The following is a 23,666-nucleotide window of genomic DNA, read 5'->3' on the forward strand; positions in this document are numbered from 1 at the left end:
ACTAAACAAAATTGAATCAGTTCATTCATTGTGATTAGCCGACTAAGAAGGAATTACCGAGAACTGAAGTAGTAATGTAGTATCCCCGATAGTACTGAGACAGTATCGACGCCCTGATGCGTACATGGTGCTCCCATAGCACTCCAGATCGTTACTAAAGAGGTCGTAAAAAAGTGGGTCGATTGGTCCAAGAATGACCCGGGCTGAAATATTCTGCAGTGCTGCAAGACTTCATCCGGTCCAGACCGTCCGCATTGAAGTGCCTGTAGTTTTTGGATATAGATCTGTAAAAGAACCTGTCATATGGTACTAAGTATGCTTTTTCCTGAGATAGGTCTTGTTCTAACACGAGAAAAATAAAAATAAATAACAATTCATGTTCCTTTTGTGCAAAGTCAAACTTTATTGAAACTCCCACTCCTTCTCGCATCAAATGCTGCAGGTATTAGGAGAAGGGCTCCTTCATACTCTGTTGACCTCATCACCGCTCCTGTGCACCACGACAGCTTCTCCAAAGTACGAGTTGGGCACGTCGAACTCCAGCTCGTTGATGGGCCTGTCGAAGGGGTAGAAGGAGATCTTGGCGCCGATGTTGTCCGTGTAGGGGTTGATCCTGCTGATGGTCTTGTGCGTGAACGGGGTGATGATGACGTAGGTGGTGAGCGGCAGTCCACTGCGGGTTCCGCGGGGCAGTATCAGACCCTCGGGGTCGCCGAACTTCTTCACGAAGTCGTCCACGTAGACCTCCGAGCCTGACGTGATGGCCTCTGCAGTGCGCTGGTACAGCTTGCTGTAGCCCAGGGGTAGCTGGCCGTAGTAGTTGAACTGCCTCGAGTTCCGCACCAGCTCGTTCTCACCCTTTTTCACTGAAACAGAATACAATTAATGGAAACCTAAATTTATTTTCAAGTACTTTGGAAAATGTATCATCGACACTTGTGATAAAACACGAAAGGATGAACAGACGTAATGAGCCACAGACAACCACACAGATATTTAATAACAAAATAAACTACGACCAGCAAAGGAATCTGAATGGGTTACTAGCGTACATAGAATTTGCATCAGAATTCCTCTTACGTACGAGAACTGTTCGGGAAGAAAGGGCCGATCAGTCGTGAAATTAAAACCACTGTGAAAAACAAATTTTTTTATTGGAAACAGTTAGCGGCACCCTCCAGCTACCTCTCTAAATAGTCGCCACTCAGACATTTGTCGTGGCGCTGTACGAACTTTCCAGTGCCCTCGTCATAGAAAACAGCCGCCTGTTCTTCGCGCCAATTCTCTGCCTTTCGTTGTTTGTGCCAAAATGTCGTCTTCGTAGGGAGCCGTTCGTGTGAGCAGAGATGAGCAACGGAGGGAGCCAATTAAGGGCTGTATTTCGGGTGATCAAACACTTCCCATCGAAAACGCTGCACGTGCGTCTTCATTGCTCCTGCAGAATGCGGCTGAAAATTGTATTGAAGAGAGAAACGCATGACATTTATGTTATGTAGGTTGCATAGCTTCAAGCGAAATCTCTCACCTGGCCCACATACTTGGCGGGTAACTCTGCTATTCTAGGCACTTCTATGGGATCACTCTGCGCTCTGAACTGGAAATAGCGACTTGAAGCTATCGACAGGCACACTAGAGACACTACCCAACACCTCTGTGCAAAGTTGCATCGGAGTTTCACAGTGAGTTCCATTTCGCGCGTAATCGTACCTTTCTTTCCGAATACGCCTCGTATGTGAAAGAGAGCTGTAATTTAAGATTTGAGGTGGAAAATTATTTTGAGATGTTATTAATGTATGGGGTAATACTCATTACGATATAAAAGCACCAGAAGTGATGTAGATGACGCTGAGACAAGTAATTTAATACAGACATATGAACCTTAAATTGTCGGGAAATACCGCAAAAGCAGATGAGAAATACTGAAAGGGGCCCACGAGAAAGACAGGCCATGGCGTACACGTCACAGCAGGTAAAACTGAAGGTCCTACTAGATCCAGCAGCCGTCTCCGGCTGCAGGCGACTAACTGTTTCAGACGAGTTTATTAATACTTGAATATGCGTTTAAATGCATGCGAGCTCTCGAGAGCACACAAAAAATTCAGAATTTTAGTCGGTAGCTTTTCAGTTAAGTAATGGTTTCCCGCAGGCCCTGCACGGAGCCGATCGTCAAGCCTGTTAGTGTCACAAGTTCGTTGCAGGGCGCGCATATCTCGCTGCCCACCATATGGTACGTGAGACGTCACCAGATGACAGTATTTCGCCCTATGTGCAACGGCTGGGCTTGTGGATCCTCCCTTCGCCAATGGAGCGAGTGCTACACATCGTTACGCTAGGGTACTCTGTTTTCGTTCTAGCATTATCCGACGTGATACGGCAGTGCTCGCGGTAGACGTAGAACAAGACTACGATGAGTCTGTTTACGTTTACGGAAAAGGGGCACCATGGCGCAGCGATGTGTACCACTGTCCCTTACCAACGATAGCAGGATCGGCGAGACGAACCGCTGCACTAGCTGCTAATTACATCATCTGAAGTTCCCTGACCTTTTCTCCCCTTAAGTTCGTATCTCATGATTTTGAGAAGCAGTCTTAAAGTACTCATATCGATAATTAGTCCATTCCATTTGCTCTATTTTCGTGGATTTTATTTCCTAATTTTTGAATGTTCAATTCATACGTAATGCTATCACTCTTAATTTTGTCTAATCAACTGCATCACTTCATTATTCTGAGAAGTTTCAGTTCTGTTGCCTGTACACATGTAGAGTCACTATCTCTTCAGACACCTCAGATGTCAACGCACAATTTCATTAACACACTTATGATTAATTTTAATACGTACATTAATATCGCAATTTATCCCTGGACTCAGTGCCACTTGTTTCATTTCTTGGTGTCAATAGGCGACAGACTTCCACGTGAGTGACAGGCAGGTGGTACTGAACCCTTACCCAGCTAACATTTATCACGAATCTGTCCGCCAGCCCGTAGTTCCAAGCCACAGGAAAAAGGCGGAAGAAGGAAAAAATGACGGACAGACCAAATTACAGACCACTATCACTAATATCGGTTTCCTGCAGGATCCTTGAACAAATTCTCAGTGCAAACATAATAACTTTCCTTGAGATCGAGAATCCTTTGTCTATGAATCAGCATAGTATTAGAAAGCATCGCTCGTGCAAATCGCATCTTGCCACTTTCTCATATGATAGACTGAGAAACGTGGATGAAAGGCAACCACAGACACAGTACCATATTTCTATATTTCCTGAGAGCGTTTGAGAGGGATCTTCACTGACAGACGTTAAAGAAGGTACTAGCATATGGATTAGGTTCACAGATATGTGAGTAATTCTCGAAGACTTCTTAAGTTTAGAACGCAATCGTTATTCTCTGTTTATATAAACTATCTAGTGAACCGAGTGGGCACCAATTTGCGGTTGTTTGCTGATGTTGCTGTGGCGCACGGGTACGTTTCAAAGCGGAGCGGCTGTACGAGGATACAAGGTGGCTTAGACAAAATTTCTAGTTGATACGATGATAGGCAGCTAGCTCTAAATGTAGAACAATATAAGTTAATGCGGATGAGTAGGAAAAACAGACCCGTAATGTTCGGATACAGCGTTAGTTCTGCCCTGCGTAACACAATCGCGTCATTTGAATATCTGGCCTAACGTGGAAAAGCTATATGAAATTGGAACGAGCATGTGAGGATTGTGGTAGGGATGGTGAATGGTGGACTTGCGAGAATTCTGGGAAAACGTAGTTCATCTGTAATGAAGACCGCATGTAAGACGCTAATACAACCGATTCTTAATTACTGCTGGGGTGTTTGCGATCCGTACCATGCGGGATTAAAGAAGGATATCGAAGAAATTCAGAGGCAGGCTTCTAGATTTGTTACTGGCAGATTCGAGCAACACGCAAGTGTTACGCACGTGCATCAGGAACTGAAATGGGAATCCCTCGAGGGAAGGCTACATTCTTTTCGAGGAGCACTACTGACAAAATTTTTTGAGTAACTGCTCTGAAAATTAACAGCTGATATCGAAGTAGTTCATAATAATTTATAAGTCGGAAACGAATACAAATTAATCGATGTCAATCTTCGCCAAACTGATTGACAAAGATGGCACAATGAGGAATAGCACTCTGGATATTAACTGTTGCTGCAGCGTATCAAAGGGATTAGTAATTAATAATTCGTAGCTCAAAACGTATGCAGTTGTCGGTTTCTCAATCAACATATACAGCTTCTGACGGTTGCAATGAAGTCACCATAATGGGACTGACTCACTGAATCAGGGTTCGCCGTAGTGATACAGGTAAAAGAGAATACATTAGTGACATAGTTTCGGAACTTTCATCTCAAGCTTCAACGGCATAAAACGGCACACATTCACCTGGAGAACAATGTGTTCAAGAATAGACATTGCATGTAGCAGATTCTTTTACCAATCATGCGGAGATACTGCAACAAAATTAATATACTGCCCAACAAAGCGTTAAATAACAATTACTTGGTAGGACAGTCTTATACTACAGACTGAATATTCAGTACCTCTGTAGGTAATTATGCTTAATGTATTGCGCCGTTAAGAAACCAACAAATTTATTTCAACTGTGTTACACATGGATACCTGTGCCAACTTTATAACCAGTAATTACATCAAATTATGCACTGCCATCCCATAGCGATACGACCTGTCAAACTTTGAAGGAAAGCAAAGTACTCGAGCAAAGATGTGATTAGGCTATTCGCTGAGATATCAACAACACGCAAAACTTGTTAGTTTAGTTACTTCCATGAAAAAAATGTGGAGAAAGCGATCCAAACAATACAGCAGAGATAAATTTCCAATAAACAAATGGAAGCACAATATGTACATTCACAAAATGAAAATAATTGTTGGTACACCTCACTAAAATTAAGTATACTCGTGTCTTTTTTGAGACCAAAAGAAGATTCCTTCGGACACGAAAGTGGAAGGATAGGTTACCATGTGCTTCTTTATAAGACGATTACAATAAATGTTAAACTGACTGTCTAACACGCATGTCACCAACTATTATTTCTGTGAAGTCCTAGAAGTACTTGACCGACTATAGAAGACCTAAGATTCTACTGAATCTGTTTTAAGCTACATAACTCTTGAATGAAGTTTTTGTGCGTAATCTGAAGGAAATGTTCATATGACTGCCGTTCAACTGTTTACATACTAGTTTTAGACATAAATACTTAACAATAAACGCGCTGTTGTTAAAATCAGAGAGGTGGCACTGTTACTTTACGGAATAACGGAAATGGCATTGAGCACTAATTTTGCCTTATGTATAGCTCAACAAACTGAAGCTGTCAACAGATTTAAATGAAATACAACGCGCTAATGATACACGTTTTCTCCTATAGTAGATCCCATGAACAACTGCTTCCCTGCCTGAGCAGCATCTACTGAACAACACTAATTAATTGCAACAAAGTAGCCATTAAACGCAGTATTATTGTCATATGAAGGCCGGTTTCAATTGTCTGACTGTATCAAATTTATTAGCAGATTCGTGTAGATATTTCTGTCGTGATGAATGTGCTTGCAGTTATTTATGTTAAAGTTTCTATTTTCGTATGAACATTTAATTTTTGTTCCTAAATGTTAGCAATACCAATATAAGAAGAATTATCAATGGTATAAATCAATCATTACATGTACTAAAATTCGACGCAATTGTTATGAATTGCTCGTATACAAGGACGCACTGCGTGTATTACGTAACCATTTACCTGCAGAATTTAGCTAAGTGATTTTGCTTCCTTAACTGCTGCTCCTGTCGAACATCAGACAAACACAAGAAAATTTAGTAGACTTACGTTTGAAGACGAATGAGTCAGTGTAGAGCATGTTGTGCCTCTTCTCGTTGGGCGTCAGCTCCTTGCCGTAGACGCCGTAGCGGGGGCCGAAGAAGAAGCGCACGAACACGTCGATGTCCTTGTCGCTGGTGACCTTGATGTGGTAGTTGAACGGCTTGTGTGTCAGCCGCTGCGTGCGGGCCACCACATTCAGCTTGGCGCCTTCCTCCACGCTTCCGACCGGAATAGCGTTATTCAGCTCGAAATCGTAGTCGTCGAAGTACGTCACCAGCTTGTCGACGGTCAGGCTCTCGACTTTCACTCCAGGCAGCAGCAGCTGGAAAGGGAGTCACCACGTGAACCGAATTACAAGATCTGCTTCTCTGGAGCCATTTACTGCACATATTTTCGATGTTCTTGAGACATTCTGTTCCACGGAGCAAATTAACTTAAACTGAAGATCTAAAGGCTAAGAGAAACACCATGTGATTAAGAGTCACGTCTTAGAAGATAAATGGTTTGAACCAGAACTCCACTGGCAATCTTCCAGAGGTGGTAGTATGGACAAAAAACATGAAAAATGTCGAGTAAACAACAGCTCTAAGTTCGTACCTTAAGAAATATGAACACCTATTCAGTAGATGAGAAATGTTTCACAGTAGGAAAGATGAACATTTGCTCATAGCTCGTAAGGTAGTCCGTGCACTTCAGAGCCAGTATTTACTAAACACATTCTACTTCTTTTGATCTATACTACCACCTTTCAAATTTGTCGAGAAGTTCTGGTTCACCCTAATTGCCTTACAGGACCTGATTTTTTTAATCGCCCTGTGTGAATATTCCTTTCTCTCTTTCCACTGTAGCATTATAAATAGTAGAACCGTTATGAATAAAATGATATGTATACTGGAATATAGCAAATTTATTTAGAAATCATAATACGATAACTGAAATTGGTTCCAACTCCTAAAACAATATCGTCCCCATACGTTATGGTCTTATAGGCAGCCGATGTGAAGGGGGAAACAGATTTCCTGCCGCATTAAATTTATGGAATCTAATGAAAACTGACCTAAGACATCGATATACCACTATATTGCGTGCTTTACATTTCTTCGGTAACACTCGTCTCGCGTCTTAAAATTTCACTCAAAACTACTGCCTAAGTTTTCCGCTAAGCATCAGCAAGAAACTTCTTTACTACACCTTCCTGTGTGATGTGTTTCGTAGAATTGTAACATTATATACAAATGTAGTACCAATATGTCTATCTGACATTTGCTTTTATGTGCATTAGCTGGGAATTCACAAATCGGCTATAAATCTTTGTTCAGTAAATATATTCTAGTTTCAATAGAAATTTAGAGGTCACCGTATGCCATCATTCTAAAGGTTCAGTTGAATTGACTATGTTTGCAGAAACTATATGAAGTATGTTGATCCAGTTCCACCTCAGTATTCATTGGCATCGGGAACAACGTTGAAAGGCATCAACTAATGTATTACGAAGTCACCGGCTTATTTCAATTCTAGTGCAAAATAATTTGAATAAAAATCAATTGTTGCAATAAAATTTAGATATGTGTTTGTGTAAACAAGATTAACAGTTTTGTGGCTGACTGCCGACTTACTGTTTTTACGTTTCTCTATCCTTTATCGTCTACAGATATGTAAATAATAAGAAAAATTAGGAGCCGTACAAGTACATTAGGTGCAAAGTATTCTTTTGGAAATGGGGTATTGTACTTCTTCTTCATGCTAAGCAATACAACATAAAAATAGGTTCTTTAAGATATGGTTCCTGAAATAGTCTGGCCTTCGGTCAAAACCCACTGAAATAATTACAAACAGCTTTCTCCTGCCTCATATTGACAATAAACTGAGGAAATAAATTAATGTGATCTTTTGTTATTACCTGGTCCTTTGAGTATGGTCCCAGCCTGTCCTTAAACTGATCGAGGATTGATGCGATGCGCGCAGCAACTTTGTAGAATGCAGGGTTTCTGAAGGAAGAGGCTGGGGTGACACTCTGGAAAAAAAAATCACCCTAAGAAAACAGGTACTGACTCGGAGCTTGACATTCTACAGAATACTGTCAGGAATTAAACCAGTACTTACGCCTGGACCGGCAGCGAGAGACAGGAGGCTCCTGTAGAACGAGCCGTAGTAGTCCTTGTTGATGGAGTCCGCATTGCCTTCCACAATTCTTCCAAGGATCTCAATGCTGAGAGGATCATTCAGTGAGTATCTTGTGAAGTTGCTCTGAAGAGAGAAAATGTTTTACACACCGCTGGAACGTACAGTTCAACATATCAAATAAGTGTTCTGTTTATGGACTTACGTCAAATACAAATCCTGCATCGATGGCTTCACGAAGCCTCTTCTCCAGCGTGCTCACGTACTGCACAATGGGACCCTGAGGGACGACTCCGTTGATGGGCTTCGTGTAGTCGATGGGCTCTACGTCTGGGAGGTGGTTCGACAGCCTCTCCAGGTTGTACCTGCCGACGATGGCCTTGATGCCGTAGTAGAAGTGGTCTCCGCGGCGGGTGTAGTTGGCCTGGTTGTACTCGTTCATCTTGGCCCAGAAGGGGTAGCGGTAGTGCATGAAGTCCAGGTAGGCGTTGAGGCCCACGTCCTCAGTATAGTACGAGACCAGCTCATCGGCGTTGCGAGCGAACGGCTGCCCGCTGTAGTTAACGCGGATCACGTAAGGGTTCTCCTTGTTGAAGGCCTTCCCTGTTGGAATTAACACAGTGGAGTTGGTTGGCTACACTTTGCAACCACATTGCCATAGTACTGTAAGTATTTAATTGCGTGAAACAAATGAAATAGTTTGCTAAGCTGTTGACATGAGATAATTCGGGAACTTTTCAAGACATCATAAGTATCTTATCATACCGTCCTACCTACACTATCTGATCAGACGTACGCAGACACCCCTACATAATGTGGAACTGACCACTAGATGCCACCAGAGGCGAACTCGATGGTATAAAAGACGGCCGGGAATATTGAGTTCTCAGCAGAAAAGTAGTAACAGAAGAATGGATCGATCAGGAGAGCGTTTTTATTTTTTATTTTCTCATTCTTTTTTATTGTCATCAGTCTTCTGACTGGTCTTATGCGCCCCGTCTCCTGTACCAGACATTTCATCTCAGAGTAGCACTTGCAACCTACTTCCTTACTGTTTCACTGATGTATCCCAGACTCCGTCTTCCTCTGGACTTTTAACCTCTACACCATCCTTTAGTACCAGGAAAGTTATTCTCTCATGTCTTAACAGATCTATTATCCTGATCCTTCTTCTTGTCAGTTTTTTCTAGTATTCCTTCCATCGCCGATTCTGCGGGGAACCTCCTCATTCCTTATCTTATCAGTTCACCTAATATTCAGAATTCTTCTGCAGCAACAAATTCCCATTTTTTTCTATTCTTTTCTCTTGCGGTTTCCCACAATCCTTGTCTCAGTGTCACATAATGCTGCGCTCCAAACATACGTCCTCACAAATTTCTTCTTGGAATGATGACCCATGTTTCATACTGGTAAAGAAATGTTGCCCGTTGTACTGCTGTAAGAAGCTCTTGACTGGATATCCGGTGGCTAATAGGCAATTGCTTAGTTTAAATGGTGAAAATAAATTATTCGTTGCGAATAGTGAGAAATGAATAATTAGTACGTCTCTGCAGCAGCGAACGCATTATGATTATGAATAATGCTCTCTAGAGAGCCACGGAGCGGAATTTTGTTAACTGACCTATCTTAGGAAATACAAATAATTTACGTATATGCGACACTGTAACTGAGAGGTAGTTCAACAGTTTCTGTGCCTTCATGTTTCCGGCAACTCTGGACTTTACAGCTGCTGTTGTCATACAAATTAAACGAACGAATAAATACGTGAATATGACTGTCATATGCAGGAAATCGCCTATTGTCATGTAGATGCTTCATGGTACTGACTTTGTTCGACTCAACTAACAAACAAAGAGAAAGAAACCGTTTCGAAGTTATGTCTCGACAGTTATAGAAGCTTTTTCACTGAAATTAAGTGCAATAATCTTACTACCTACTCTTAGCATTTCGTGTCTTTGCAAAAACAATAATCTGACACTTAAGACAACATATATTTCACTGTGTAATGTTACTGTTTCAAAGCCCTTAACTTGTTGTTCGAACTGTATTAACAGAAATTCTCTGAGGTATTTAATAGGCATACAATGATGAATCTTCTTTGAAATTAACAGAAATAAGACAGTGAGCAAAAACTTTTGTACAATCGATACCAAAGCCAAAAACGTCTCGTTACTATTTATGTAACGGAATTCGGGGCGGAACGCGACACCTAACGTATAACCATGTTTGTAAAATAAAAAAGCACAAGAAATATTTCTTAAGGTTACTCGACAATCGGTTAAAATGGTATGTTATGAATTTTTTTACATTTTTTTTCATGAAACGTTTGCATATTTTCCGTTCTGCTGCACCCATGCAGCATAATGAGATAAGGCACTTTTACTGAAATTATTGCATAAACGTTGAAATTCTTTGTGAAGATGTAAGACACAAAGGGATTTAATGAACTGTAACGTAATCGTTAACAAAATGATTATATGTAAATGTCATTTTGAAAAATGTACAGTTATTTTTAATATTTATTACCAAGTTACTGTTTATTTTACTTTACTAAATCCTATGGATCGTGCACCAATTCTTGGCTTTCTAATAGGCAACATAGGATGTCTAGTAGTAAATCCTTTAACGCAGTCCTGTTCAGCGACACAAGTTTCTTTGTCAAATCCTTGTGTTAAGCCCTTTTTTGTGCTAGTTGATAGGCAGATGATCTGACAATGAGATGTTTCACCATGGGACTAAGAGTTCTGATCTCAATTGATTGCAGGTGTGCTCCATTTCGCCTTTTTGTTCTGTATTGAACAAATTTTTCAATTTAATATCTGATTTGCCACCTCGATAGTTGTGATTATTCTAAGCTTTACGAATGTACTTTCCCTACATGGATTATAAAAACATAACTGGAAACGTGAAGTACAACCATTTACCTACAAGTCGCTCTCCAACACAAGTCAAAATAGCTGTTGCGCCTTACCTTCGATTCAGAGACTTAGCTGTATATGTCTATGATTCATGGCAGCTTTCTCACTTCTAGAAAACAGCGCAAACTTGTACCTCGCTGTCCGATTCTGCTCCGAGTTCCCGTAGGCAAATCTTGTGCAAGTACCTAACTTAACTAATATACATGTACCTATCGCATTCGAAGAAATCTTTTATATATTTGCACGTATGGCCAGAAGCTACATTCTTTACCGAAGTCGCTAACGGCCATGACAGAACTTCGGGATGGAGGCAATCCTCGCTAACACCACTGTCTGAGAGTGGAACAGACTTCAACTTCAAACATTTATGCTACAGGATAAAGACCGATGTATAAAATCTGTTATATATCGCATTAACGCGCGTGCAATAGTTACTAGTAACAAGCACAGAATGAGGTGACGCATCAGTTAACAAATTTTAGTTGAAGCGGAATTCTTACCACCGCCTTTTTCAAATTTCATCTTGTGTTCCATCTTCAATGGTCTCTTTGACGTGTAATACAACGTAAAAGTTCATTTTATTGAAAGAAAGTTTTCGATACCCTACAAAAAGTTTGCAGAAGCACGTGCCTAAAGATTTTTCATGTGGAGGTTGAATGTCGAAGAAACAAGAAACGGTAGCCAGTGCTGCCTTGATTATAAATGGAAGAATCTTCGGACTGCAGCGAGGTCAACGTCATTATATAGTATGCGATTAGTGCTTTTTTAATTTATTTTTAGTAAATTTGAGAATTAAGTACAAGAGTATTTATTATTATGTTGGCTGGTACAACAGCATTAGTGTAAATAATGTGATTATTATGGCTGCTCCCTGCTTAACAAATTCACAGCACAACACAAAACCTAATTCTACCCAGAATCGTCTAATATCACCAGTATGGTGAAACTTCGACTCCAGCAAGATGAAGATACGGTCAGCTTTGAAAGGTAGAAACATGTATTTCTCAGCATATCTTGCCGAATCGTTTTCCAGCGTTTGATCATAAATGGCAAAAGAGAACCGGAAGGTAGTTACAACGGAGAGATCTGCACCATCGGTTGCGTTAAAATAATCTGAATCAGGAAACTGACTTACAAATGTCTCTTATAGAGCCCACAGTCATTTCACTGACAACTAAAAAATACTGAAGAACGTAATCGTCTTCGCAAATAGTAAGCGAGCTGAGATGTATGTTAGAGCTGTAGGACTTTCAGTATGCTACACATCATTAATTAAGATGTTTCTGGGTAGAACAAACAGGAGGGGCCATTTTCTTTGGTAGTAATAACCCTGATAAGATTTCTGAAACAATCCACATCGTCCAAGTTGGTATGAAATGTTAGATATATTAGTTAAATAATGATAGAGCTAAAAAGCAATTCGTGGTAATCCATTTGGTGAACAAATCGCTCTATAACTATTTGTGTCAGTACATTAATACGGAACTTAACTGATAATACGCTTTCGTTGCAGTTTATTATTTTCTTCATATTTGTCATTCGACAAACTATCAGAAGTAAATCTTAGATTAAAAGAGACTGGTGCAGGTTCCGCTACTAAATACTCAACTGCTGGAAATCTATAGTAATAAATACTGCCTTGTTACGTCAGGTTTTTCAAATATGGCTGCAATTATGCGACTGCATAGAAGCATTTGAAAAACCTTAAGTAATTGTACAGGAACTAACAGATGCCTTGTACATATATTTATCAGTAAACAGCGTATTAACCCACGCTCAGTGTTTGTTGTACAGGTAATGGCAATTATTATTATGTGGTATGAGCCTGGAGTTCTGGACGGCGTTGCTAAACAGGGGGAAAGTGCATCTGCAATTACTGCAAGTGGGTGCGTTGAGTGCATAGTTGCTCATTGTGTGCACCGTGTGCGATTAGAATAGCTTCATGGCAGAGGGTTACGTATTATGTTCATTACAGACACAACAAGGAAGAGGAAAATAGTTGTGGACCTCTTAGAAGGCTTCCTAGTGACAGCAAGGAGTAATTACATCAAATATAATTACAGCGAAGCGGAAATAGCAGACTCTTCCGTCACAGCAGCACGTGGTTACGTTTTTATGTATTTGTATCAGCTATAGCCATGAAATTTAAATTGACTAGGAGAGTGTCTAAGTCCAAGAATTAATAATTATTTTTCTTTACTCACAATTACGACGTTGGGTATGAAAAATAATAAATGCTAATGATGATGGGAATGCCGGAATTCGTAAGCGGCATATCTCTGAATAGAAACGCGACTAATATGACCAGAAAAGCTCGTACCGTACGAGGTGTTGGCATACAAAGTAATTAACGGCTCCAAATTGTTGATGGTACCTTGCAGGGCGGCTTCCCAGGCCTCCTTGATGACCTCAGGGCTGACGTACAGCTGCGGGTACAGCTCGTAGAAGGGGGGCAGGACCACGTCGAAGAGGTCCTCTCGGTGCAGCTTGGCCACGTTGAGTGCGTACACGAACAGGCCCTCGTTCAGGTGGTCCCTGGCCCACACGGACGTCTGGAACCGGACCAGCCGTTATCCTAGACTAGAATGACGCACGTACGTCCATCTGTATTCAGAATCCGTCAAAACACGGCTCCATAAATCGTGCAGAATGTTTCGTAGCGATATTACTTTACAAATAGCGACGTCTATCCTCCGACAGTTTTTGGAAGTTGGATGTCAGTAAGATGATAAAGTAAAAATAATACAAGAAAGTGAATATTTTTCGAAATTTCAACGATTAACGACTAAAATAAGGGATGAAAGGATTTTTGAAAATATCTCGCTGTTGGGGCAATTTCGAAAATATCATTTGGTTCCTCGGTCACAAGAAAAATCCATAATTCCGTCACTAAGGGGGGGGGGGGGGGGGGGGGAATGGTGGATGACGATTTAATATGAAAATAAATCATTATTAAAATATTACTAACGCTATTTTAAAACTACATGTATTAATCTTTTATTTGCCTTCTCGGTTCGTAATTAAAAAAAAGAAATGCATGTTTCAGTGTTTCTGGACATTCAACCACCAAGTATTGACATAGAGAATGAATTTTTTTTATGAGAATATTTCATGATGAAAGCAATTTTAAAATGAAACCAAAGAAAATTAGAATTTGGCTTCCTTGTTAAAATTAAAATATACGAGTCTCAGTGTTTTTCGAATTTCAATCCCCAAATCTACTTATCTAAGCTCCCCTTTGTGCATTGTTTTAAGTACCCTGAAAGAACATAAAATGAACCAACCCACTGTATGATATTGCAACACACTGCCAGATGCTTTGTCGACTTGTATCGTAAAAATCGCAAACGACAGGACCCTGTACGTTATAAAATCACTAATGTACGATAATGCACGGAGTTCTGTAGTTCGCGATTGGTATAGATTGTCTACGTGTCCATTTCGTGTTGTCTCTCGATTCATTACAATTAGATAATACTTATATTGTGAAACTCTGTCCTTAGCTTTCTATTACGAAACTAGTGGATTATATGCTGGTATTTATGGTTCTTGCACGACCCGCTGATCCATTTGTTTCACTGAACTAATGTCTGTTTCACACATGTCAGAATTAGTTTATATAACATCAGATGGAGACCATTTCTAAACGTTTCACAGCTCTTTTCACCAAATGATCGGCCTGCAACTTCAATGAACTCTGCATGAGATTGGAAAATGCATCTTAAAGTCTAACATAATGCATAATTCTCGTACAATAATTTTATAATCGTTACCACAAATCTGTGGTGCATAATACCATGCATTTAATTTTTTTCGATTCCAATTTTAATAAGCAGTTGATTAGATAAAAAAATCTTTGTTCAGTAGATTATGAAGCTACTGTCTTATCAGTCCTTTAGGTACTTTTGAGGGAAAGTGTTTCTGTTACACTGATCAGCCTTACTACTGGTCCAGTGAACTTCAGTTTTCGTAACTGGTTTTGGATGTCTTCTTTTTAACACCATTAAGTGATGACACTGTGTATTACTCACCTTGTAGAAGGTCTCGAAGTCATTCGCTTGGTACAAAAGGTCGACAAGAGCCTTGGCCTGAATCTGGTCCAACTTGTTGTAGATGGAGAATTGTTCTCCACGCTGCTTGAAGTAGCCATGAGTGTAGTAATTCACGAACTTCTTAACGAGCTCTGGATCCTGCAAACGAGAGAGAAACAATGGTTGGTAATTTGTCTTAGTGACGATCAAAACAATTTCAACAGAGAGTTCTAAGCCCGTAGCCCCAACCTTTGATTAATGTGTGATTTACCTTGAAGTGGTTGACATTCTCCTCAAGATTAAACGTTTCCGAAATAACCTTCTGCTGGGGATCTACAGTGGGTTGTCCGACATGCCAAAAAACTTCCAGCAGTTTCTTCTGCCTCAGAAGGAAGTCCTTGTCCGCTGCAAGAGAAAGACGTTCCAAGCACATTTATTACTGAAATACAATTCTAGTTGGCATAGATCGAAATAATTAAATCACATAACAATCTTTCTATTGTCAGCACAGTCTAAAATACATCCAGTCAATAGCAGTAGTATTAACTTTTTATTCTTGATTTACCGCAATGTTTATCATAAGCACACCTGCAAGAAAAATATTTGCCTGACCAAATTGAAAGGGTATTATGCGAAATTAAAACGTGCTACTCAATATTCACATCTGCCCTCAGCCATACGGCCACTTCCCGATGATGCATCTCCACCCCCTAAGCGACCATGTGATTGGCCCATTGATGTACAACGTATAGAGGTTCTATATAATAGCAGTGAGAACGAAACAGCAATAACAACCAGTACATCACGTCAGTCCGAATCCGGAGTATTTGCCACCACAATTAACATCCCCTCATCGCATTATGAGGGGCGAATTCTACGACCTCTGTCATAAGGGCTTGAATTTGTCACAGGCACAGACTAAGTTTTTGGCTACGCGACTGCAAAGATGGAGTGTGCCCGTGCAGGATGATGAAGCTACTTTATGTAGGAGCGCCACAGTAAGACAGGATGCTTTTTCTCTTCTTAGTCTACATGCTGTAGTGACATCAGTGGTATTTTTGGATTACTGCGTCGTGTTCAGAACACTGCGGGATGGTTCAAAATGGCTCTGAGCATTATGCGAGGCCATCAGTCGCCTAGAACTTAGAACTAATTAAACCTAACTAACCAAAGGACTTCACACACATCCATGCTCGAGGCAGGATTCGAACCTGCGACCGTAGCGGGCGCTCGGCTCCAGACTGTAGCGTCTAGAACCACGCGGCCACTACGGCCGGCACTGTGGGATGAAAACTCGGTATTGATTCCTCGGAATTAGGTTTATAGCCAGTCCTCCTTCAGAATGGTGATTAATATCGGTCAGTTCCAGTCAGATACTTGGTTAACAAGGAAGAGTCTTATGAAGCTATGCACGATTTGCTCACTCACTTACACTATCATACGCATAACTGGCAATTTTGTGCAGATCTGAAAGTAATTGGACTATGGTACGGAACCAGGATACACGAATACTACTGCTTTCTGTGGGAGTGTGATTTCACAGCAAGCAATAACATTACGTACGTAAAGGCTGACATAAGAGAAACGGCTTCAGTACAGGAAAAATGAAGAGGCAATATTAAACCCTGAAGATGTGCATCTCGTACACCTGAATATTAAAATGTGGTTTGTGAAGATGCCTGTAAAGGCGCTGGAAAGGGGGAAGCTTCTGCACAGGTAATGACAATATCAGCGGTACAAAGATTAAAGCGAGAGTATTCATTGGCCCCGAAATACGAGAGCTTATGGTAGATACAGATTTCACCAACTCGTTAAGTGACAATGTAAAAGATGCATGGAGTGTCTTGAAGTCAGTGTGTACCCACTTTCTTAGAAATCGCAAATCTGATGAATATACAGAGATCCAAAGTAACGCGATGTTTCCAACGTATGAAGTGCCATATGTCACCAAAAATTCTTTTCTTTGGTTGCCATCTTGACGTTTTCCTTTAGAACGTGGCGGATACAAGTGATGAACACGGGGAATGGTTTCACTAGGAAAATATGTAGGAATGGAAAAGCGGTTTGTGGGGCAGACAAACTGGAGCGTAGCATTATATACGTACTTTCTAAGCGAATTTTCGAAGCCATAGGTGAGGGATTAGCAATTTCTTTTGCTCCTTGATTCTTTGGGAGCACAAACGAATGCGGATCTGAACCATTACCCTTTTTCTGGGTAGAGTTGGTCTGTAATTCCGGTGCTTCTTACATCATCAACTGACTGCAGCAATATTCGATAATACGTTTCAATATGCATGTTACTGCCACAAATTGTGTGATGACCGAGAATCATTTATAAATGTAAGCCAGGTGTTTTTCACATGCAATAACTCAGGTTCATTACACGCGCAGAATGTATTACAAATTATTGTTTTCACGAAATCGCTTGAGGGTTGTGTCTTCCTCCTTCTATATGTTAAAGTCATAGTGAGGGAAATTTCGTTCGGTCCCCTTGTACGTGTAGCAATCTGTAGGAACCTGAAATGGAAAAATATCGTAGGCTCAGCCATACTTAAATTAAGTGGTAGACATGGTTTCACTCGAATAATGCTAGGAAAATGCAATCGGTCTACAAAGATTGTAAGTAGGCTGTTTAGGTTATTTTATTGGCAACAACACGTAGCGCTCTGTATGAAAATCACTGGCTGTGCTGTGTGCAGTCTGTGTTTAGTTTGCATTGTTGTCTGCCATTGTAGTGTTGGGCAGTTGGCTGTTAACAGCGCGTCGCGTTGCGCAAAAGTGGTGGATGTGGGGATAGAAATGGCGGAGTTTTGAAATTTGTAAGACTGGATGTCATGAACTGCTATATACATTATGACTTTTGAACACTATTGAGGTAAATACATTGTTTATTCTCTATCAAAATCTTTCATTTGCTAACTATGCCTATCAGTACTTATTGCCTTCAGTAGTCTGAATCTTTTATTGAGCTGGCAGTAGTGGCACTCGCTGTATTGCAGTAGTTCGAGTAATGAAGATTTTTGTGAGGTAAGTGATTTGTGAAAGGTATAGGTTAATGTTAGTCAGGGCAATTCTTTTCTAGGGATTTTTCAAAGTCAGATTGCGTTGCGCTAAAAATATTGTGTGTCAGTTTAAGCACAGTCCTGTACAGTTTTTCTAAGGGGACGTTTCAAGATCATTAAAAAAATTGTTTGACTAATCCTAGAATGTTGCTCAAGTGTACAGGACAAATACCAGATACAATTCATAGGGAATATTGAACATATACAAAGAAGGCCATCAGAAATGGACACAGGTTTGTTTGACTCATGGGACATTGTATGAAGAAGCTGGAAACTGCACTGTCAGATGCGAGCAGTTCAGGGGAAGGAAACTTACAAAGTTTCAGTAACTACCTTTAAGTGTTGGATATACATACGTATTACAGTCCCAAACGTGTGATTTTAGTAGTGATCACAAGTACAAGATTAGATAAATTAGAGTGGACTCGGAGGCTTTTAAGCAAACATTCTTCTGTGGCTCCGTACGTGGACGGTACAGGAGAAAGCCGTAATAACTGGTACAACGGGAAATACGCTTGCCATTCCGTTAATAGTGCTTTTCAGGCTATGGATGTAGGTCGTCATTTCACATCGATATGTGCTACAGCGATGTATTACCGGAAAACGCTCGATTTCGTTCTCTTACGAATCCTAGAATATCTGGGCGAGATGTCTATCACTCACTTGCCGCATCATTTAGTTTGACTAAACTGTTCCCTAATTGTTAACGTGTTCGAAGCTGGCCAACATGACGCGCGAGATGGTCGCAATACATGCAGACATGTGGATGCCTATTATACAGGGTGCTCGGAAATTCGTGATAGGAACACGGGAGCGAGTACACAATATTTTTGAGAGTAGCCTATGTCCGGAAACGTACCGTTTTTGTTCTATGACGGTTTCAGTTCAGATGTTTAATTCTGCTCTTCACTTCTGCTCGAGGCATTGAATGAGGCGTGACGCAGTACTGTTATAAGGTAACAAGTCGAAAGTAAACACAAAGAAACATCTGTCTGTCAGTTAAGCACGTTTGTTAGTATTAACACTTAAGCATTATGAGTTCGTATTATTTTGGCCGCTGAAATTGCAAGTCATGACGCCACTTCGGCGACTTGCGGGTCAGTGATGATGAAGAAAGACACACCCAGTCATCACGAGGCAGAGAAAAATCCCTGACCCCGCCGAGAATCGAACCCGGGACCCGGTGCGCGCGAAGTGAGAACGCTACCACGAGCTGCGGATGGACTGTCTGAGATAATCTTGGATTTATTTCTGTTGTCGTTGAAATACGACTGATTGAAAACAACAGATTAACAAACACTTTTGCTAAAAATGTACTAAATGGTGACAGTTGTCTGCGTAGTTTCGTACAAACAACGAAAAAAAAAGCCAGTGCCACGCACACTTAACCGCTCTCCTGTACACGTATTTTTTTCGCCACTTCAATCGAAATATAGTTTTGAGATTGTTCACTTGCTTTATTAGTCTGTAACTGATACCAGAGTCAACTTTGCTTTGTACATATTTATACTGCGTCTAGATTTTACCCGTGACTTCGTCCGCGCATAAAAGACGCCGGCGCGGGCGGCGGCTCACAAAGCTTTGCCGTCCTGTAGGGACATTTGATGGTTTGTAGCAAGTGACAATGTCCTACGGTATGACATGATGGTATGGTATTTATATGTCGGGATATCTCCTTCTGGCTTCGGCCGCCGTATTGCGAGTCTTTTTTGTTGACGCCACTTCGGCGACTTGCGTGTTAATGATGAAAATGATGATGAAGGACACATAATACCCAGTCCCCTGCGGGGAGTCAAACCCGGGCCCCCCTTGCGTTGTCCTATGGCACATGCCTTTAAGGCAAAATTGCAATAACTTGGATTCTACACGGTGAATCAAAATGAAAGCTGTATCACGTTTTAAGTTGGACCTGCAAAAATATAACTGAAAATCGTATCCAATTCCGTGCATTAGTTTTTGCGTGGTGCTCGTACGTACACCCACACAAAAGTTCTAAATATAACATTTTTTATTCTTCGATAGCTGTTATAAAAAAACCTCATATTCAGTTTTCTTAAATATCTTCTACGTATAGATCTTCAATTATATATGTGTGCAAAATTCACAATGGATTGGGAACCACGGAACGTATCATTGAAAGAGTACCGGCTTCTTTGCAGCAAAGCTATGTCCAAAATTGAATGATACTCGCTCGCAATATCTTGAGTAGCTGGGTGGACGTCACTTAGGGCACCATCCGTTGAACAACTGTTAGAGGTACCGTTAAGGGAAAACTTCCTCTGAATTGTAATGCTGACAATATTAATGAGAAGTACAGATTCAAGAGCAACACCATTCTTAAACGCTACGGATTTATAAAATGAAAATTATTAATCTGTTACTAAAATAATTGCTTAACCAAGTAGCTGTGTTAGTGCTTCACACTTTACCATCAAAAGGATGCGTTGGGTGCTTAAAATGTGCATCACAGATGGTCAAAGCAGCGCGCTTTCAAAATTATTGCTCAAATTTTGACCCAAAATCGATTGCAAGGTTTTACCACTGTTCTGTTTTCCTCTTTAAAATATGACCTCAAGTCGATCAGGTTCCATTGTGGTATTAAAATCTGTGGTATTATAAATGATTATATACCAGTACTAAGGGCGAACAGATTCTGAGCGCTAAATCTCTGCTGTATTTGAAATCTTCCAGTGTTTCATGATGACATCAAACACAAAAGGCTGATTCCTACATAGTTACATACGGAGAACCAACATACTTTTTTATTGTTTAAACTTCGGCGTATATATGAGCTAAGAAGGGCCTTATGTAATGCTTCTGTGGCTGTCCCTTTTCAGACAGCAGCTTTGTAATCACTATATAAAATCGATGTCATCCACTTATAACCTTCTACCTTGTAAAGGAAGTTGACGGTTGGCCTCCAAGCACCGACTGTTACATGTCTGTACCTCTCGGGACTATCGCTGCTGCCAACGTCAACAATCTCGCGCTTTTGTATTTCTAATTGTTGTGCTGTTTGTTGTTGATTGCATGCAAGGGGTTTGTTGCGTGAACTAAATGTCACTAAGAAGCTACTGCTGGCCATCGAGGTTAGCTCCGACGTACCGATTACCCTGTTCCTCATCGTGACGCCAGAAACATTAATAAGTTGTCAGAATGTTGCGAACTTAACCAAATGGTGAGATAAATCACAATTTTCACTAATGTTCTTCCAGCAAACAAATGCTATACTTGTAATGGTAGTAAAAAAAAGGGAAAAAAACCTTATGCGACAAGAGTTTTCACGCCCAGGTGCGGGGCCTGTAGAATTTGCTAACTCCTGCTACGTGGCTAGTCAGGCACTGCATCCATTAAGCGTGTCGAACGATTATTTAGCAGACTAAATCTCGAGAAACTGCATTTAAAGTGCTGACTTTATAAATTTATTAATAATGGTAACTGCTGCTGCAGTTACTGTTGTCGTTCTTTATCGCACAGGGCGTCGTTAACACAATGAAGAATGACTATTCCAGTCGTCGGTTCCTTCTCATGCCCAACGAGTTGCCGTATGCTTGTTTTTATGTGCTAGTATGGTATTTCAGTGTAGTGTCCACCATGACTTAGTTTCATGTATGTGTTACATTTTATGTTGTTATTTGGATGATGATTGACACAAAGAAACAAATATGCAAACCTCAAAATATGAAGCTTTAGAATGTATTCTTTTAAATCAGTCATAATATTTCTCAGTAAAAGTTTGCCACAAATTAGTAAATGTGTCAATTAACGGCACAGATATCTTGGGCACGTAGTGTTGCGATGGCAACACCACAGAGAATGGCAAACTGCTCTAGTTCCTGGTATAATTAATATCGCTGCATCAAGAAACAGATGAGTGGCCAAAAAATTGTGAATTTATACTGCCAGTATTATACTACGCTCCCTACACCTTCTAAAGAGATAATTGTAATGTTCCATAAGTGTTATTTATACAGGAGTATTCACTGCCTACATTCACACAAGTTTATGGGTGAAGCTGAAGATTCGCGGGGGTAAGTGAACTTCCATATTCCGCGTTCTGTACTGTAATTGATACATTTGAGGGAACAGTTCTAGTGCCCGACTCCATCCGTCGGCTTTCACCAATAACGAATGTGTGATATTATTTTTTTATGCCGCACATTGAAGTTATGAATGTTAAATGATTTCTCCGGATTTCTTCGTTACGCGCGTATATTAAAAATCCGATGTACATCGTTTTCATATCGTGATTTGTTTTCGGTATCAGTTCTTGATGAAAGTATTTGTGATTTGTAAGATCCTGATTTCTCACGCAATTTCTTTTTAAGTAGGGATGACTCAGTTGCGTTTACGACGAAAACTCTCCTTAACAGTGACCGTACATCTACTATATTTTTTCAATAATTGGGCTCTATTGCAGAATTTCGCATGAGTATTGTTTGTGGTAAGTTTCTTGTTATGTAGTCAATTTTATGTTTTCTTTTTCGACGTTTTTGCTGTACCTCAGTTACTTTTACTCTCATTCATGATGCACCAATTCTACCGTCTGCTACTTTCGAGCTACTGTAGTAGTGCAGTAATGTTTGCTAGGAATTTCTTATTTGAAAATGTTTTCTGTACTACATTTGACAATAATGTTCTTTGATATGGTTCAAACGGCTCTGAGCACTATGGGACTCAACTGCTGTGATCATTAGTCCCCTAGAACTTAGAACTACTTAAACCTAACTAACCTAAGGACATCACACACATCCATGCCCGAGGCAGGATTCGAACCTGCGACCGTAGCAGTCGCACGGTTCCGGACTGCGCGCCTAGAACCGCGAGACCACCGCGGCCGGTGATATGGATTAGTAAATTTGCCTTATGTAAGTGACTTGTTTTGTCAATTCCAAGTTCTGCGTTTTTACAATGTGTGTTCGCAGTGGTTTCTTCCAGTATTTCCATTGCTACTTTCTTCTTTGTACTTCCGTGACAAATAAACAATTTATTAGTTGCAGTAGTACAGAAAGTAACAGTGAAATGGAAATCCTTCAACCTACTGCTGCATATAATTAGTACAAAGAAGTTTAAAAATAATGATTCGTGGAATCGATGACTGCAGTTGACATATATAGATATATTATTTGTCATTATCAGCAGAAAGAAAACTGGCGTTCTACGGATCGGAGCGTGGAATGTCAGATCCCTTAATCGGGCAGGTAGGTTAGAGAAATTAAAAAGGGAAATGGATAAGTTAAAGTTAGATATAGTGGGAATTAGTGAAGTTCGGTGGCAGGAAGAACAAGACTTCTGGTCAGGTGACTACAGGGTTATAAACACAATATCAAATAGGGGTAATGCAGGTCTAGGTTTAATAATGAATAGCAAAATAGGAATGCGGCTAAGCTGCTACAAACAGCATAGTGAACGCATTATTGTGGCCATGATAGATACGAAGCCCACACCTACTACAGTAGTACAAGTTTATATGCCAACTAGTTCTGCAGATGACGAAGAAATTGAAGAAATGTATGATGAAATAAAAGAAATTATTCAGATAGTAAAGGGTGATGAAAATTTAATAGTCATGGGTGACTGGAATTCGGCAGTAGGAAAAGGGACAGAAGGAAACGTTGTAGGCGAATATGGATTGGGGCCAATAAATGAAAGAGGAAGCCGCCTGGTAGAATTTT

General features: G+C 40.5%; 1 protein-coding gene across 1 annotated transcript; it reads right to left on the bottom strand.

The window, feature by feature from the left end:
- Positions 1 to 379: 379 nt before the first annotated feature.
- LOC126335646 (allergen Cr-PI-like) lies at positions 380 to 21,076 on the bottom strand. The gene is made up of 10 exons (XM_049999102.1): positions 20,940 to 21,076; positions 15,495 to 15,517; positions 15,201 to 15,334; positions 14,930 to 15,088; positions 13,273 to 13,450; positions 8,186 to 8,583; positions 7,963 to 8,106; positions 7,760 to 7,873; positions 5,866 to 6,181; positions 380 to 866 (listed from the first exon to the last, which is right to left on the bottom strand). The coding sequence occupies exons 1-10, from the start codon at positions 21,074 to 21,076 to the stop codon at positions 463 to 465; spliced, it is 2,007 nt and encodes a 668-aa protein (XP_049855059.1). The 3' UTR covers positions 380 to 462.
- Between the last annotated feature and the right edge of the window lie 2,590 nt (positions 21,077 to 23,666).

Source organism: Schistocerca gregaria, chromosome 2 (assembly GCF_023897955.1).
Source record: "Schistocerca gregaria isolate iqSchGreg1 chromosome 2, iqSchGreg1.2, whole genome shotgun sequence".
Lineage (NCBI taxonomy): Eukaryota > Metazoa > Arthropoda > Insecta > Orthoptera > Acrididae > Schistocerca > Schistocerca gregaria.